At 36.5% G+C, this 15,052-nt stretch overlaps 1 protein-coding gene across 1 annotated transcript in view; it reads left to right on the top strand.

The window, feature by feature from the left end:
• The window catches only part of SLCO1B3 (solute carrier organic anion transporter family member 1B3), an 83,800-nt gene extending 69,151 nt beyond the window's left edge, over positions 1-14,649 (top strand). The window contains exons 15-16 of the mRNA XM_020287590.2: positions 771-888; positions 14,262-14,649. Coding sequence (XP_020143179.2) covers positions 771-888; positions 14,262-14,475 — 332 coding nt within the window. The 3' untranslated portion in view covers positions 14,476-14,649. The remainder of the gene's footprint in view (positions 1-770; positions 889-14,261) is intronic.
• Positions 14,650-15,052: the final 403 nt, after the last annotated feature.

The raw sequence follows: 15,052 nt of genomic DNA, 5'->3' as shown, positions 1-15,052 counted from the left end.
AAAATTGGCTTAGGGACAGACCACTGAAAACATATGCATCAATGTGATCAGAATACTAATAGAAACAAAATTTAGCACCCAAAACCCCAACTTGGGCAACCTAGGCGATTTCAGGAGGTATTCAAAATGTACAAAATCAATGGAAAGAAAATTCTGGGTTGTGGGCTCTGATGACACAAAGAAGGGGAAGTAGGCCTCTGAACCCAGAAGGAAATACAACCTGCCAAGAGCTGAGCCCTCTCTGAAGATGGGCCTACCCTTCTCTGGGAAGGGAGTCCTGGTATAAGCACTCACTTAAAATAGTTTTGGAAAAACTCCTGCCTTTACAGCAGTTGAGCTGAGAGCTTTTTTCCTTTCCCCATAAAGTTATAATTCTACTTTCACTATTTGAGCTCCTCTTGCCTAAGAAAAATTACATATGAACCAACATAACTTCTATGTTTTACTAACAATGTTCTCCTTTTTACCAGTCAAGCTAATGTTAATTGTTAATTATAAGTAGAACAGAGTGTATAGGCACATAATGTTCTTTCTTCACCATGTGTGTTTGGAGAGTAGATAAAAAATGTCTATAATATTACCATATAATTTAAGTCTTTGAGGTTCCTAATAATCTTGATTTGGGAGTAGATTTAGGCCAAACAGAAGAGTTCTCCAAAATCATTAACTTTTGCTTAATCCAAAATGTATCCATATGAAATGCCACCTAGTTATATTTTTCTAAGGAAAAAATGTTCCTTGGATTGACATCTTCTAATCTCATGTTGTAGGAGGAATTCTAGCTCCAATATATTTTGGGGTTCTGGTTGATAGAACATGTATGAAGTGGTCCGTGAACAGCTGTGGGAAACGAGGGTCTTGTAGGATATATAACTCGACATTATTTGGGTAAGTTGTCATAAATATGTTTTATTAATTGATTTTCCCCTTTGACTATATTAATTTCTAACAGATATAATTTTCAACGTAATAGTAACATTAATAATGACAGCCACCATTTAATGAATTTTTATTTTCTATTCAGTATTATATCTGGAAATCTGGTTATGTCATTTTAATACCCAGAAATTATAGGACATGGATATTTTCTTCTTTTCCTTTAATTTTGAAGAAACTAAGGTTCAAGGGTAATAAATAAAAATCATACAGCTAAAAGAAAAATAGCTAGGATTTGTACTCAGATCTGTTTTGTTTCCAAAAATCTCCTCATACTAAAACACACACACACACACATATTCAATTGCCTCTGGCTTCTCTAGGAAGACATAAAATGATCATCTTGGGCCCTGGTCATGAGTCAATGAGGAAATAAAATGGAAAAAAAGTGCTTCTATAACCTGACAAGGACATGAAACAGCAGGAATTCTCATTTCATTGGCGGGAATGTAAAATGGTACAGCCATGTTGGAAAACAATCTGGAAGTTTCTTACAAAGCGAAACAAAGGTTTATCACTTGATTAACTAATCGTGCTTCTAGGTATTTACCTAAATTAGTTGGAAACATGTCCACCCATAAAGCTGTACTCGAATGTGAAACACTGGAAGCAACCAAAATGTTCTTCGATAGGTGAAAGGATAAGCAAACTAGGGCACACTCATACAATGGAATATTATTCAGCGACAAAAAGAACTATCAACCTACAAGAAGACAAGAAGGAAACTCAAATGTGTATTGCAAAGTGAAAGAAAGCAGTCTAAAAAAGCTTCAGATTGTCTGATTCCAACTACAATCTTCTGGAAAAGGCAAAACTATAAAGAAAAGAAAAAGATCAATGGTTTCCAAGGGCTCAGTGGGGAAGAGGGAAGGATGGATAGGTGGACCACAAGGCATTTTTAGCACAGTGGAACTATTCTGTATGATATTATAATAGTGGATGCATGACATTATGCATTTGTGAAATCTATAGGACGGTACAACATAAAAAGTGAACTCTCATGTAGAATATGGACTTAATAATATATTAATATTAGTCCATCAATTGTATTAATAACAAATGTACCACACTTATGCAAGATATTAATAATAGGAGAAACTGCATGGGTGGGGCAAGGAGTATATGGGAATCTTCCATACTTTGCACAGTTTTTCTGTAAAGCTAAAATTGCTCTTAAAAAAATAAGATCTATTAAAAAAATAAATCAGCAAACATTTTCCAATGAAAAAGAATCACTAGTGCCTATGAAAGATACAAAAAGGTGCTCAAATTCTTTAATAATAACAGGATTATAATTAAAACTCACCCAGATTATCAGCGATCAAAAATGTTGATCATGTACTGTGTTGCCAAAAGTATGTAACTCTGAGCCAGCAGCAGTACTTGTAGGAATTTATAGCTACTGATAGCTATGCTTTCAAGTATATAAAATGACACACACATAAGGTTATACACACGTATTACAGCACTGTTTATAATGATAAAATATTGGAAACAACCTAAATGTCTCTCAGTAGGGGACCAATTAAATAAATAATGGTACATGCAGACAAATTAATATTCTGAGATCTTAAAAAGGGAAGGAAAAACCTGTTTATGTACTGACATGGAAACTCTCTACAAAATATATTGTTATGTGAAATAAAAGCATGACTAGTGTCCATGGAGCATGCTATCATTTATGTGAACGTGGGGTAAGTTTTTTAGTTCAAGATGGATCTCTGGAGAAAATTCCCTGGATCAAATTTGCTAAAAATACTTTCTTCTATTTGATGTGTAAATTCACTAACATCCCCAATAAATAGTGATCCAGCTTCTTCTATAATTTTCTTACTGTAGCAGCATTTACTACCTCCTAGACATTTCCATAAAGTTTTCTTAAAATTCAAATCTCCCACTGGGGAGATATTTTCTAAAAGCATGGAAAGAAAAACCAATCAGAAACTTAATAAATTTAACTTACTGACTTTAAGAAATGGTCCAGTTTTAATTTGAATCGTCATTCATGTCCAGGACACGTGGTGAGATGTGCTTCTTAAAATTTCTTCAAAACAATTGCCACCAAGTCCCAGTACTTACATAAGACATTTCGCAAGGCTTTATATTGATTTCGATAAGAATAGAACCTTAAAACCATTTTTAACCATACTAGTTCCTTTTCCTTTGGTGAAAGTTTAAGCAAAACTAAAATGGAATTTTTAAATGTTATTTATTTATTTATTTTTGAGACAGAGTGTCACTTTGTTGCCCAGGCTGGAGTGCCATGGCATCAGCCTAGCTCACAGCAACCTCAAACTCCTGGGCTCAAGCAATCCTTCTGCCTCAGCCTCCCCAGTAGCTGGGACTACAGGCATACACCACCATGCCCGGCTAATTTTTTATATATATTTTTAGTTGTCCAGCTAATTTCTTTCTTTTTTTTTTAGTAGAAGCAGGGTCTTGCTCTTGCTCAGGCTAGTCTCAAACTCCTAAACTCAAATGATCCTCCTGCCTCGGCTTCCCAGAGTGCTAGGATTACAGGTGTGAGCCACTGCACCCAGCCAAATGTTTAAATTTTCTAATGTTAAATTAACTTACTAACCAATTCCTCTTGTTCAACAAATATTATGATATCTAAACTTTTGCTATACCACCAAGAAGACCTGTATGACACTGTGATACACATTCACTCACACACACAAACACATATGTTATTCTTATGTACTTTAAGTTATGCCCAACCCTACAGGACATTATTATTAAGGTTTAAAGAATCTTATTTCCCCACATATTTACCACTTCTTTGATCTTTATTCATTCTTGCATCTTGGATTTCATCTAGTGTTACTTTGCTTCTGATTAAAGTAGATTTTTAAAATGTATTTTAGTGCGGTCTTTTAGTTGCAAATTGTCAATTTTAATTTTTCTGTAAATATCTTTATTTCAATCTTATTCTTAAAAGACATATTTACAAGGTAGAGAATTCTAAATTGACAATTGCTTTCTCTTGGCACATTGAAGATATTCTATTGTCTTCTAATTTCTGTTTTGCTGTATTGAGTTAGCTGTTACCTGTTTCTCTTGTTCCTTTAAAATAATCTGTCTTCTCTGTCTGTCTAGATTTTTTAAATATCTTCCCTTTCTGTTTGGAATTCAGCAGTTTCACTATGAAGTGTCTAAGTATGGATTTCTTTTGATGTATCCTTCTTAAAAATCAGTGAGCTTCTGAAATCTGTGGATTGATGTCTGCAATATGCAGAAAAACAGCTCCCTAAACATGTCTATGTCTTAATCCCTGGGACCTGTAAATGCATTATGATAAGGCTGCAGATGGAATAAAGTTGCTAATCAGCTGGCCTTAAGATAGGAATATTATTTGGTTGGGCCCAGTGTAACCACAAGGATCCTAAAAAATGGAATAGGGAGGCAAAAGAGGAGTCAGAGTGATGTGACATGAGAAGGACTCAGCCTAGTGACCCTGGCCTGGAAGATGACAGAAAGTGGCCAGGAGCCATGGGATGTAGGTGGCCTTAAGAAATGGGAGAAGGCAAGGAAACAGACTCTTTTCCTAGAGCTTCCAGAAAGGAATGCAGCCCTGTCAATTCCTTGATTCTAGTCAATTAAGACAGGTGTTAGGCTTCTGACTTCCAAGACATGCTTCAGGCTTAGCTCATCATCCTTTCTTTCATAAAGTTTTCACTATTTGGGACATGCAATGCAGGGTAGGGAAAAGTCACATGGGAGATACAATCACAAAGTCTGGAGAAGGTGAGATAAACAGTAGAGAATAGAACATGGGATGGCCCCCGCCCCCCTGCCAATGAGCGCAGTGGGATATGACCCACAGGAGGACACTCAGCTCCCCCACTGACCTCCACACCCACTCAGACAGGGACATGCTGGAAGTCAGTGGCAGAGTTGTGGCACCAGACAGCAGGCTGTGTGGAGAGGGGACAATAGCGGGAAACATCTTGAACTCTCTGGTGCTCTATGCTAGGACTCCACTGGGTGGGGGAGGGACTGGTCTGAGTGATCACGTCCCCCTACTGGGAGAGGAGGGATTTGGAGACAGGCACCTGGACTCTGGCGGTTAGCGGGGCCAGAACAAAGGTGGTGAACACTGAAAAGGGGGCTCTGCCCCTGGAAACTGCTGAAGATTGAGCCGGCTCAGGGCAGGGCAGAAAGAGCAAGAATTTTTGTAGGACAGGTGTGAGATTGTAGGACTGTGACACACAAGAGACAGCGGGTGTCCTGTTGATCCAGCCAGCTGAACTGGCATCTGCCAACCCTTGAGCAGTCACCCCCTGTGCTAACTCTCAGCAGGTGGGAAGCCACCATTTTGGGGATTCATAACCTGGATGCTGCCATGTACTATGGTTTTGGGCAGCACCCCTCCACCAGTTTGGGGACTCTTGTGCCAGGTGCGGTGACTCTGCCCTTGGAGGTGGGAGAAGCAAGATAAGCCATTTGCTCTGTGCAGCTGGCGTGAATCTGCAGGACATCTGCAACCTTTTGATTTGGCTAGCAGGGCCTGTGTCAGTGGGCAAACTTGAGTGCTTACCCCCAACTCTAGTTCCCCAGCAGTGGGATGCACCCATCAGTGGGATGTCCAGATACTGGTGCGCTTGGTGGTCTGGCTACATCCCTCCTCTAGCCCAGTGACTTTTGCTCTGGACATGGCAGGCTCTGCCTTGAAGGTGGGGAGAAGTGAGAAAAGCTACTTTCCCTGTGCAACTGGTGTGAATCTCTGAGACCTGCATAATGTACTATAATTGACAGCCCATTGATTCATCTCACAGGACCAGCTTAGGCCATCTAATAAGAACATAACACTAGGGCTTGCTCTCCACATCCAGGTGGCTGCAAAAGTGGGGTCTGTAGATGGAAAGAAAAATCCTGGTCAGAGACCTTAACAATTTCACCAATTGACCCCTCCCAGCAGGAGCAGCCTCCCAAGCATGATGAAAGAGCCCTGAATAACATATTAGTGGCTCCCCCTAGCTGCAGGTCAAGCAACACTGAAGCACGCACACACATACACACACACACACACGCCTGCAGGCATCAGCTGAGATCTGTCTTGCCCTTATTTTAAGGGGAAATACAGTCCAAGTAACCCTTGGGACTGGCAAGACTCTTCCTAAAGATCGGGGCATTTGTATTGCACATCCGGGAGACCAGAGACTAACATAGAGGCATCAGACTATCTCAATAACTGGTTCCTCCATGCAATCTACAACCAATGACAGAGGAGGTAACCCCATATCTTAGCACAGTGCTCTCCTCAATCTCAAGCTATTAGAGGGCAGCAGAGTCATACATGCAAGTGCAATCCACCACCTGGGAACTTAAGCTGAGGGACCAAATTCACTAATCTCCATTGGTAAGAGGTGAAGATAGCAGGTCAGAGGTAACCCAACTTGTTAAAATACCTGTAAGTCAATATAAGGCCAGTGTGCCTCTTCCTACCACTATCAGGGAACGTCCCTTAGGGCTTGAAGTTAGGAGCACAACCCAGTACTAGTACTACCAGTTCTTGACCAAGTAGCCTGATGAGAAAGAACCAGTGAAAGAACACAGGAAACATGAAAGATCAGAGAGAAAGTCACCACTAAAAGAAATCATTAGACCCTGAAAAAACAGATGCTAATTTAAATAAAATGATTAAAATGATGGAGGAAGAATTCTGAATATGGATTGTAAGAAAACTCAATGGAATTGAAGAGAAAATAGAAACCCAACACAAAGAAGCCATAGGAACAATACAGGAAATGAATGAAAAATTCTCTAAAGAAATCAAAATATTACAAAAGAACCAAACACAAATTCTGGAAATGAAAGAGGATTTCAAGGAACTTCGAAGCACAGTGGAAAGCCTTAAGAATAGAATGGATCATGCAAAAGAAAGAATCTCAGAGCTTAAAGATAATGCCTATATGCTAAACAAATCAGATAAAGGAAAAAAAAAAACACAGAAACGAGAAACAAGAACAAAACATATTAGAAATGTGGGATTATGTAAAGAAACTAAATATAAGAATTATAGGTATCCCAAAGAGAGAAGAAAATACACAAGGGCTGAAAAATCTATTTCTTAGAATACTGCAGAAAAATATGCCAGGCCTGGCCAGAAATATAGATATCCAGATACAAGAAGCACACAGAACTCCTGAGAGACTCAACATGAAAAGGCAATCAGCACGTCACATAATTATTAGACTGACTAAAGTAAACATGAAAGAGGCAATCCTTCAAGCTGTAAAATGAAAATAGCAGATAATCTGAAATGGAAAAACCTATCAGACGAACTTCAGAATTCTCAACTGAAACCCTACAAGCTAGAAGGGATTGGGGACCCATCCTCAATCTTCTAAAACAGAATAATGGCCAAACTAGAATTCTTTACCCAGCAAAACTAAACTTTACCTTTGAGGGAGAAATAAAGACTGTCCTAGACAATCACTAATAGAATTTGGGAAGACCAGACCTGCACTACAGGAAGTACTCAGACATGCACTATTACACTGAAGAGTGTAATATACACTCACCAAAGTAAAATCAAAAGTCCAGAACCTGGATCCACAATGGCTCTAGAAGTAACACAAAACAATAAGAATTTACTGAATAATATGAACCAAAATATACCCCAAATATCAATTCTCTCAATAACTGTGAATGGCTTGAATTGTCCTCTGAAGAGACAGACTGGCTGAATGGATAAAAAATTATAAGTCAAGTATCTGCTGTCTCCAGGAAATGCACCTAGCCCACAAAGATGCTTTCAGACTCAAGGTCAAAGGTTGGAAAGCAAACTTCCAGGCTAATGGAAGCCAAAAGAGAGTGGAGTAGTGATTCTTATTTCAGACAACATGAACTTTAAAACGGTAATAAAATGACAAAGATGATCACTATATAATGGTGAAAGGAAAACTCTAAAAAGAAGACTTAACAATTCTTTTTTTTTTTTTTTTTTTTTTTTTTTTTGAGACAGAGTCTCACTTTGTTGTCCAGGCTAGAGTGAGTGCCGTGGCGTCAGCCTAGCTCACAGCAACCTCAAACTCCTGGGCTTGAGTGATCCTTCTGCCTCAGCCTCCCGAGTAGCTGGGACTACAGGCATGCGCCACCATGCCCAGCTAATTTTTTATATATATATCAGTTGGCCAATTAATTTCTTTCTATTTATAGTAGTTCAAAACCAGCTCTTGCTCAGGCTGGTTTTGAACTCCTGACCTTGAGCAATCCGCCCGCCTCGGCCTCCCAAGAGCTAGGATTACAGGCGTGAGCCACAGCGCCCGGCCTACAATTCTTAATATCTATGCACCCAGCACAGCAGCACCCAGATACATAAAGCAAACCTTCTTTGATCTAAATAGCATGATAAACAGTAATGCCATAGTAGCTGGGGATTTCAACACCCCACTGACTGAATTGGACAGATCCTCTAAACAGAAAATAAGCATAGAAACAATGGACTTAAACAGAGCTCTAGAACAAATGGGTGTGGCAGACTATCTACAGAACATTGCACCCAAATAAAACCGAATATACATTCTTCTTATCAGCTCATGGAACTTTCTCCAAAATCAATTACAGCCTAGGCACAAATAAGACCTCAACAAATTTAAAAAAATAGAAATTATGCCATGTATCTTCTCAGACCATAGTGGTATAAAATTAGAGATCAATTCCAACAGAAACACTCACCACTTTACAAAATCACGGAAATTAAACAATCTATTGCTGAACAGCTAGTGGGTCAAAGAGGAGATCCAGATGGAAATCAAAAGAATCTTTGTACCAAACAATAACAGGGACACAAGTTATAAAAGTCTGTGGGATACAACAAAAGCTTTCCTGAGAGGAAAACTAATAGCATTAAATGCTCACATCCAAAAGACAGAAAACTCACCAATCAACAAACTAATAAACTATCTCAAGGAACTGGAAAAGGAAGAGCAACTAATTCTAATCCTAGCAGAAGAAAAGAAATAACTAAGATCAGAGAAGAACTAAATGAAATTGAGAACAAAGGAACTATGCAGAAGATCAATAAAAGCAAAAGTTGGGTTTGTAAAAGATGAACAAAATTAATAGCCCTCTTGCTAGATTGATGAGAACTAGAAAGGAAAGGACTTTAATGAACTCAATCATAAATTAAAAAGGAGAGGTCACTATAGACAAAGCATTATCTTTGAATACTATAAAAATCTAGTATTTTTATAAAATACTAGAATGTAGCTCCAAAACTACAAAATGGAGAGAAAATGGACAAATTCTTGGAAACACACAGCCTCCCTAAGCTCAATCAGGAAGAAATAGAATTCCTGAACAGAAGAATACTGAGTGTAGAAATTGGAGCAGCAATAAAAAAATCTTCCAAAAAAAACCAAACCAGATGGGTTCACACCTGAATTTTACCAAACCTACAAAAAGAATGCATATGTGTACTGCAGAAATTATTCCAAAACATTGAGAAGGATAGTATCCTCCCCAACTCATTTTACAAAGCCAATATCACCTTGCTACCAAAGCCAGGAAAAAAACAAAACAAAACAAAACTACAGACTAATATCCCTCATAAATATAGATGCAAAAATCCTCAACAAAATTGTAGCAATCCAAATCCAACAGCACATCAAAAAAATAATTCATCATGACCAGGTGGGCTTTATCCCAGAAATGCAAGGTTGGTTCACCATACTCAAATCTATAAATGCAATTCACCATATAAATAAAAACAAGAACAAAGACCATATGATTCTCTCAATACACACAGAATAAGCATTTGACAAAATCCAGCACACTTGTATTATAAAAACATTTAACAAAATAGGTATAATGGGACATTCCTTAAAATTATGAAGGCCACATATAATAAAAACCACAGCCAATATCATATTGCATGGGAAAAAATTGAAAGCATTCCTACTTAGAACAGGAACCAGTCAAGGTTGCCCACTATTCCCATCTCTATTCAACATAGTGCTGGAAGTCCTTGCCAGAGCAATCAGATAAGAGAGGGGAATTAAGGGTGTCTGAATGGGAGCAAAAGAGGTCAAACTCTCACTCTTTGCTGATGATATGCTATTATATTGAGAAAATCCCAAGGATTCAACCAAGAGCCCCCTGGAATTGATAAATGAATTCAGTAAAGTCTCAGGATACAAAATTAATGCACACAAATCAGTGACATTTATGTACGCCAATAACAGACACACTAAAAATCAAATCAAAGATGCAACACCTTTCCCAATAGCATCAAGGAAAATTAAATACTTAGGAATATATCTAACAAAGGTGGGAAGAGACATATATAGGGAGAACTACGAAACACTGAGAAAAGAAATTACAGAAAGGATAAACAGATGGAAATTCCTACCATGCTCATGGATTGGTAGAATCAATAGTGTTAAAATGTCTATACTACCTAAAGTGATCTACAGAATTAATGCAATCCCTATCAAAATACCACCATCAATATTTACAGATTTAGAAAAAATATTTCTATGCTTTGTCTGGAACCAGAGAAGACCTCATATAGCCAAAGCAATCTTAAGCAAAAAGAACAAATTGACAGGCATCAGTCTGTCAGACTTCAAACTTTACTACAAGGCTATAGCAACCAAAATGGCATTGTACTAACATAAGAACAGAGACATAGACCTTTGGAATAGGATGGAGATCCCAGATATAAAACCAACCTCATATTGTCATCTAATCTTTGACAAAGCAGACAAAAATATACATTGGGCAAAAGAATTTCTATTCAATAAGTGGTGATGGCAAAACTGGATATCTACATGCAGAAGATTGAAACTAGATCCCTACCTCTCACCTCTCACAAAAATCAGCTCACCATGGATAACAGACTTAAACCTAAGGCATGAAACCTTAAGAATTCTGGAAGAAAATATCAGGAAGACTCTTTTAGACATCTGCCTATGCAAATAATTTATGAAGAAGACATCCAAAGCAATCACACCAGCAATAAATAAATAAACAAACGAACAAATGGGACCTAATCAAATTAAAAAGCTTCTTCACAGTCAAGGAAACTATCAGTAGAGCAAATAGACAAGCTACAGAATGGGAGAAAATATTTTCTTTCTACACATCTGATAAAGGGCTAACTAGAATCTATATAGAACTTAAGAAAATCAACAAGAAAAAAATCAAACAACCCCATCAATAAATGGGCAAAAGACATTAACCGAAACTTTTCAAAAGAAGACAGAATAGTGGCTAGCAAACATATAAAAAAGTGCTCAACATCTCTAATCATTAGAGTAATGCAAATCAAAACTACAATGAGATATCACCTAACTCCAGTGAGAATGGCCCTTATCAAAAAGTCCCAAAACAAAAAATGCTGACGTGAATGTGTAGAGATTGAAACACTCTTACACTGCTGATGGGACTGCAAATTAGTACAACTCCTGTGGAAAGTAATTTGGAGATACCTCAAAGAACTAAAAATAAAAATACCATTTGATCCAGCAATCCCACTACTAGGCATCTATCCAAAGGCAAAAAAGACACTCTATAATAAAGACATCTGCACTCAAATGTTTAAGCAGCACAATTCACAATTGCAAAGATGTGGAAACAACCCAAGTGCCCATTAATACATGACTGGATTAATAAAATGTACTGTATGCATACCATGGGATACTATTCAACTACAAAAAACAATGGTGCTCTAGCAGCTCTTATATTATCCTGGATAGAGATTGAGCCCTTCCTTCAAAGTGAAGTATCACAAAGATGGGAAAACATGCAACACATACACTTACCCTCAAATTGGTACTAACTGACCAAACTAAGGTGTTCACATGGTAGTGATACTCATTGGGTGCCAGTCAGATGGGGGGTGTGGGGGGTGGTAAACTCACAACTAATGGAAGCAGAATGCACCGTATGGGGGAGGGACACACTTGTAGCTCTGGCTTGGGTGAGTCAAATGCATTACATGTAACCAAAATGTTTGTACCTCCCTAATATCCTGAATAATAAAAAAAAAAAGAACATTTAAAAATATATATTAAGTGAGGACTTAAGTGTAGTTCTCTTAGAAGTTCCATTATTTTTTCCTTATGTATTTTGACACTCTATTATTAGGTGCTTACATGTTAAGAATTGTTATGTCTTTTTAAAGAATAATAAGAGAAGGGACTCCTTTATTATTATGTAAGGCCCTTTTAAATCCCTGATAACTTTCCTTGCTTTGAAGTCTAATCTGTTTGAAATTAATATAGCCACTCCTACTTTCGATTAGTATTGGCATGGTATACCTTTCTTAATCCAATTACTTTTCATTTATATAGGTTTTTTATAGACTACATACGGTTTGATTCTATCTTTTTCAATCCTTTATTAATCTTGTTCTTTTAATTGGTACTCTTTGATCATTGACATTAGAAGTGACTACTAATATAGTTGGATTAATATTGAGCATATTTGTTACTATTTTCTATTTTTTATGGTTGTTCTTTGATCCTATTTTTGTCTTCTACTCTTTTTCTCCCTGTTGTGGTTTTATTTGAGTATTTTATATGATTACATTTCCTCTCCTTTCTTGGCTTATTAGTTGTACTTTTTTTTAAGAAAAATTTTAGTGATTGCCCTAGAGTTTGCAATATACACTTACAAATAATCCAAGTTCACTTTCAAATTGCACTATATCACTTCACACATAGTGTGGGTACCTTATAATGGCAAAGTAACCCTAATTCTTCCTTCCTATCTCTTATATCATTGCTGTCATTCATTTCACTTATACATAAGCATATACAAACATATGTATAAGCATATGTATTATATATAATCACATTGTTGTCATTATTATTTTGAACAAACTGTTATCTGTTAGATCAAAACTTAGAATAAAAAAGGTTTTTAGTTTTCCTTTACTTATTTCTTTGCTGATGCTCTTCCTTTTTTTAATGTATATTCAAGTTTCTGACCAATATCATTTTCTTTCTCTCTAAAGAACTTCTTTTTAATATTTCTTTCAAGGCAGGTCAATTGACAAAACATTCCCTCAATTTTTGTTTCTCTGAGAATGTCTTTATTTCTATTTCACTTTGAAAGATAATTTCACAGGGTATGGAATTTTAGGTTGGTGTTTTTTTCTCTCAACACTTTAAATATTTCACTCTACTCTCTTATTGCTTACATGGTTTCTGAAGAAAAGTCTGATGTAATCTTTTGTTCTTTTATAGGTAAATTTTATTGTTCCTTCTTGTTTCTTTTAGGATGTTTTCTTTATCTTTGTTATTCTGTAGTTTGAAAATAGCACACCTAAGTGTAATTTTTCTGGCATTTATGCTCCTTAAATCTGTGGTTTAGTGTCTGACATTCATTTAAAGAAAATTTTCAGTTATAATTTTTCAAATATTTTTGGTTGTTGTTTCTTTCTCTCTTTCTTCCCTTTCTAGTATTTCCATGACACACACTTGTGTAGTTGTCCCAAAGTTTTGGGATATTTTGTTTTGTTTTTCAGTGCATTTTTCTTTGCTTTTCAGTTTTGAGGGCTTCTGTCATGATATCCTGAAACTTAGAGATTCTTTCTTCCCTTGGCTATGTCCTATGTACCTATAAGCCCATCAAAGGCATTCTTCATTTCTGTTACAGTTTTTGATCTCTAGCATTTCTCTTTGATTTTTAGAATTTTTATCTTATTATGCTTACAATGCCCAACTGTTCTTGTATGCTATCTACTTTATCAATTGTAGCCCTTAGCATATTAATCATAGTTGTTTTAAATTCCCATTTTATAATTTTAACATTCCTGAAATATCTGTACCTGGTTTTATGGCTTAATCATTCTCTTCAAACTGTGTTTTCTGCCTTTTAGTATGACTTATAGCTTTTTCTTGACAACCAGACACGATGCATTAGCTAAAAGGAACTGCTATAAACAAGCTTTTAGTAGTGTGGTGCAGAGTGCTGGAGGAGAGGTAGTATTCTATAGTCCTATGATTAGGTGTCAATCTTTTAGTGAGCCTGTACCTCTGGACTGTGAACTTTAACCATGTTTCTCAGTTTCTCCCTCTTCCTCTTAGGTGGGACAAGATGGCTTAAGGGGCTAAAGTTGTGCATTTTCCTCCCTGCACAAGGAAGACAAGAGACAGTTGGAGTTTAGTTTCTGTGGCTTCATAATATTTTCAAAATAATAAAAATATTCTGATGTCCCAATGAAAAGGATCACTAGAATCGCTGTCTTCTAGCTATTTCTGTGTATAATTTCAATTATTTTTCCTTTAAAGTCTATATACTATAGAGAAACATTGTTAAGTTCCACACAATTTAAAATAATAATCTACTCTTTATTTCTCTTTTCACAGAAAATTATATTTTGGAATGAGTATAATCTTAAGATTCCCAGCACTTATTTTATTTGTTATATTCATTTTTGCCATGAAGAAAAAATATGAAGGAAAAGATACCAAGCCACCAGAAAATGAAAAAAATGTCACAGATGAAGCAAACTTGGAATCCTTAAATAACAATGGATATTTTGTTCTCTCTGCTGGAGCAGACAGTGAAACATGTACTTAAGGCGGAAAGAAAACCACTTCTGTTGCTGTGTTTCCAACCAACCTTATATTGATTCAATAAGACATTATTTTGAGTAGCTCCTGCTCTTTTCATTGAGAATTCCCACATTCTTTACTTATAATGGAACAATGAATAAGCCTATGAATTTATAATAAAACAACTTGTAAATAAAAAGGAACGGGAGTGCTCATTGTTAGGGTAAAGTTAGGAATTTGTGCCAAGATTAGAATATATGATCCATACAAATTTAAAGCAAAAGGCGTCATTAGTGTGTAATAGAGAAAAAGCATTTGCTCAGATTAATTGTAACTTTTAATAAGCCCAGTGACTAGAGTATGGGTAGAGGTTAAAAAAAAAAAAAATGGACAAGAGAGATTAATAGCTTATAAGGAGAAAAGCTTGATGTCTTTTTTTTAAAAACCAATTTGGACCATATTACTCAGGCCTGAAATCTAGCCTGATGGAGGATTTATGCTATTATGATATCTGTTATTCATGTTAAATCATATATTTCACAGAATTTTAAATTTATAATCTGAAATTGTGTTTGACTAGCAATGCTAATGCATCTTCTTCC

Source organism: Microcebus murinus, chromosome 10, assembly GCF_040939455.1.
Source record: "Microcebus murinus isolate Inina chromosome 10, M.murinus_Inina_mat1.0, whole genome shotgun sequence".
Taxonomy (NCBI): Eukaryota; Metazoa; Chordata; class Mammalia; order Primates; family Cheirogaleidae; genus Microcebus; species Microcebus murinus.
Note: the sequence above shows the minus strand (reverse complement) of the source record. Positions and strands in the feature narration are given on the sequence as shown.